Raw genomic sequence first — 4,179 nt, 5'->3', positions numbered from 1 at the left:
TATATATATATATATGTTAGCATAAACACATCATTGACACATAATCAGAACACATAAGTACACACAAAACACCCATTCACAGACAACAGTGGTTTCGGCCAATTTCCGGGCTTGCGGCAATGACGTCACTCGGTGGTGACGTCATAAGTGGCCGCCGCCGGTCCACTCGGTTTGCCGGATTCAGTGCCGAACGATAACCCACTCACATGGACAAACAAACATCCGGCGGACGAACGAGACAAAGTGCGCGGTACGTGTGATATGTATGTAAAATGGCTATGGAGGGTAGATGTGGAGTAATGTGGTATAATGTCCGAGTGCTCTCAGTGTAACGTGCACCCGTTTCCCGGCAGCGGTAACGGAGGGAAATGGTGGTGAACTGAGTGTGTGCGTCAGTCTAAGTGTATGTGTTTGTGCCAGTGCTGCTTCCCCAGTGGAGGCAGCTAAGGTGACTTCGTCACAATTACCATTTGTATTACCATAATTTAACTACAGACATCAACTTTAGCTAGTATAATTTACTTGCTGTGGTTTTACTAAAGATTATTAATTGGAGTATGGTTCCTATATACTGTATAGAAAATGGTGAATTTGTGGATACTGTGGTTTTACTGCAAATACCATCCCTGCTGAAAAAAAACAATTAATTTTTTAATTAGAATGAGATTTTTTTATTAAATTCCTCTTTGTAGTGTGTTTTTGAGTTTTATTTCAATAGGATTTACCATCCCACCAATAGAATCCATCACATACAAGTAGACAACAAGTATCCATAGTACAATTCCCATTATAACCATTAAATCCATTACATTTTCTGTTGAATTTTTGGCAGGGTTCTATTGTTTTTATTTCAACAGGAATACTTCAACTATAGTTAAATCGGTAAAAACATCATTCATTTTCCAAATAGCTTTAAATGATATAGCAGCAGATCACAGAACACGCACGCATAGCTCAAGGTGTAGGCTATGTGATGCTTATTTACCGTTTAGCCGTTATGCCGATCATTTTCATGACAATGTTTCTACGATCTTTGACTGATCGTAACCCACAGATGATTACACCTCACTTTAACATGTGCCTTTTTCGTCTTTTATTGCTCTATTTGCCTTTTTAGAGCGCTATCAACGATGTAGCTGCGCCATCGTTTACATTAGTTTAGCGGGTAAGATCCCAGAGTTGCCAGATTTGCGTTTAAAAAAATCTGCCAAATGGCCATTCAAAGCTTGCAGGAAAACCGCAAGCTTAGAAAAAGATAAATTGCACACACAGGAAACCCTGCTGCATAGAAACCACTTTCTACTTTTGGACCTTTTTATAAATGTAGTGGAGTAAAAATTATGATATTTGTCTTTCAAATGTAGTGAAGTTAAAGTACAAATACTCAGAAAAAAAAATACTCAAGTAAAGTACAGATACTCAAAAAGTGTACTTAAGTACAGTAGGCTACTCAGGTAAATTTACTTTGTTACTGTCCACCTCTGGTTTAGGCCTTATTTCAGTAGGATTTAATGTAGAGGTACACCGATTGACCGGCCAGAGACCGGAATCGGCCGGTTTTTCGTATGATCGGCCGGACCGGTGACCCGCCGGTCAGTCTCACGTCTCGCCGATTCCAAGCCGATCTTCTGTTGCTCGTGATGCGGGCAAGAACGTCACAGCCATCAGTACACTCAAAGCCCCAAGTAAACATGTAAACGTGCGCGCGCACAGCCTGTCTTTCACGTCTCGTTTATACTCACATGTGGGAGCGCGAGTCTCTGCTGACTGCACGCGCATCTCTCATGTCCGCTGACTGCACGCGCGTGCATACACATCATGTACCGTACAGACTGTAGTTCATCTCTCTCTGCTCCGTCTACATGTGGTATGTATGCTAACAGTGACGCTAAACTCTGACACATGCTAAACTCATGTTGAAGTCGTTAACTCTGTGTAAAACAAACGTAAATTCCATTCAACGTGATTGCTTGTCTTACGTTAAAACTGTGGTAATTTCACCTAGGTAAAATGACATTCAACACGACTTCTACTTGTTTTTAAAAATCCAAAATATAAAAAAATGAATAAATCAACCAATATATGTGATTAAGTTCTTTGCTAACACAAAAAACTGCAAATACATATACATCTTTAGAGTAGAATTCACTCATAAGATTTTAAACTTTTTTATTGAAGTTGCAGCAAAAATCAACCCACTTATTTTAATACTACAGACCCAAGATAAAGACAATTTATTTTACATTTCAGAAAAAATGAAATAAAGCAATGTTATTTTCATAAACAGAAACAGACGAGAATAAAGTTGAAGTATTTTATTGTTATCTTAGACTTTTGTGAGAGTACAAAAATGAAAAAGGTAAATTAAGTCACATGTTTAGTTATATTTTATTATTTGTACTTCTTTTCAGTCACAGAGTTCTTCAATTTAAGAGTTGTTTGGGAAAGAGAAGATTCTGTAATTTAATGCAGCTTGGAGAACTGCATTTAGGGAAATTTGGGGAAATTGTAATGTTCAATCATTTATTCAATGAATATAAAAAAAATTGTATTGAAGAAAAGTTAATATGGTTTTATATACAGTATACTGTCAATTATAGTTTGTGGATAGAAAATTGGAATCGGCAAAAATCGGAATCGGCAGGTTTCACTTGTAATAAAATCGGAAATTGGAATCGGCAAATAAAATGGCAATCGGTGCATCTCTAATTTAATGGTGTATTGTTGGTTCCTATTGGTCAGATAACTTCCCACCAACAGAGCCCAACACATTACCAGTAAGACCCACGGAGACTTTTATAGTTTCCCATTAAAACCAGTACACCCATCTATCTATTAGAATTTCTGAGATGGTTTCTATTATTTTAGGGTACCATCAAGTACCCTAAAACTAATGTGGCATGTTCACTCTATTCTAACACCTGCAAGGCCATTTAATTGTTTTTTTTTAATAAATCTCACTTATACTTTAAAAGAGCTTAAACTTTATTTAATGTGTAACTGCACCATATTTGATATTCTTCCCCATATTCTTCCATGTCTGGTAACCAGTCACTATATGGGAACATTCTTCTGAAACATTTTTTTTTAATTTCTTTTGTATATTTCATCCACTGGCAAAAGTCTTGCAATGACATAAAGGTGAGAATTTTTATTTTTGAGTGGACCAGTTAGTTTCCATAAGGCAATAAATCAAATGCTATACACTCTTGAAAAAGTTGCTTCACGATGCCATAGAATAATTTTTGGGCTGATTTTTTCCATAAAGAACCTTCTAACATCTGAAGAAGTAATAAAGAGATGATATTTATAAGAAGCTATAAGTAAACGGATCTTTGGGGTAGTCTTGTATGGCATCACTGTGACGAACATTTTGTAGCACCCCTTTTTAAGAGTGTAGAAGAACCTTGCTCCATGCTTTCTAACCATCTCACCTGGACTATACTGCGAAGGTCCTGGACGTAGGTTTTTTCCGTGTCGAGAATTTCCTGCACAACTCGGTCCACATACTGAACTTTACGGCCTTCCGGTGACTGAACATCTGCATCCCCCTGAATGACCGGTGTAGGTGTCTGTCTTCCTGTCTCCTCCTCCTCTAGCTGACGGGCCGGCACCAGCTCCAGTTGAATCGCCCCAGAATCTCGATCGCGCTCAGGGGTGGAGCCCAATACCGTCCGTCCCCCCAGCGAGCAGTGGCTGTCCCGGGAGGAGGTGGATGAAGATGTGGAACCGTAGCTGACAGGTCGGTCATTGCTGTGCGTGGAGTCCATGCTGCGTGAGGAGCAATACCTCAGGGCAGAGTTTCTGATGGGGCCGCACACCTGGCTTAGGACCGCCCCTCCGACAGGGACCTCCGGTAATGGCGGTAAAACATCAGGAGAGAATGGGTAATCTTCTGAAAGAGACAAAGTTGGATAGAGAGTAGTACACACTGTTAGTCAACACAAGTTGGAGCTTTGCATCGTGCCTATAACAACACCCTTTAGCCGTGACTTATTCACTATAAAGCACAGCCACTCGTGCGTTATTGCTTACATATTAATAACCAAAGACACCAAACTTATCCATCAGTTATAGATTTTTTTAAGAGAAAAATCACAGTTAACAATCTTACTTTTTTAAAGTCATAAATTTAAGCTTGTAGTTTTGTTAAAGCACTTACAAAGCATAAATTATTGT

The 4,179-nt window shown here is 38.9% G+C and overlaps 1 protein-coding gene across 1 annotated transcript in view; it reads right to left on the bottom strand.

The window, feature by feature from the left end:
* Positions 1 to 3,904, bottom strand: part of LOC130550663 (pleckstrin homology domain-containing family G member 1) — a 52,558-nt gene extending 48,654 nt beyond the window's left edge. The window contains exon 1 of the mRNA XM_057328167.1: positions 3,435 to 3,904. Coding sequence (XP_057184150.1) covers positions 3,435 to 3,770 — 336 coding nt within the window. The 5' untranslated portion in view covers positions 3,771 to 3,904. The remainder of the gene's footprint in view (positions 1 to 3,434) is intronic.
* Between the last annotated feature and the right edge of the window lie 275 nt (positions 3,905 to 4,179).

This window comes from Triplophysa rosa, unplaced genomic scaffold, assembly GCF_024868665.1.
Source record: "Triplophysa rosa unplaced genomic scaffold, Trosa_1v2 scaffold38_ERROPOS3904915+, whole genome shotgun sequence".
In the NCBI taxonomy this organism is placed as follows: Eukaryota; Metazoa; Chordata; class Actinopteri; order Cypriniformes; family Nemacheilidae; genus Triplophysa; species Triplophysa rosa.
The sequence above is the reverse complement of the archived record's forward strand: the minus strand, read 5'-3'. Positions and strand labels throughout refer to the sequence as shown.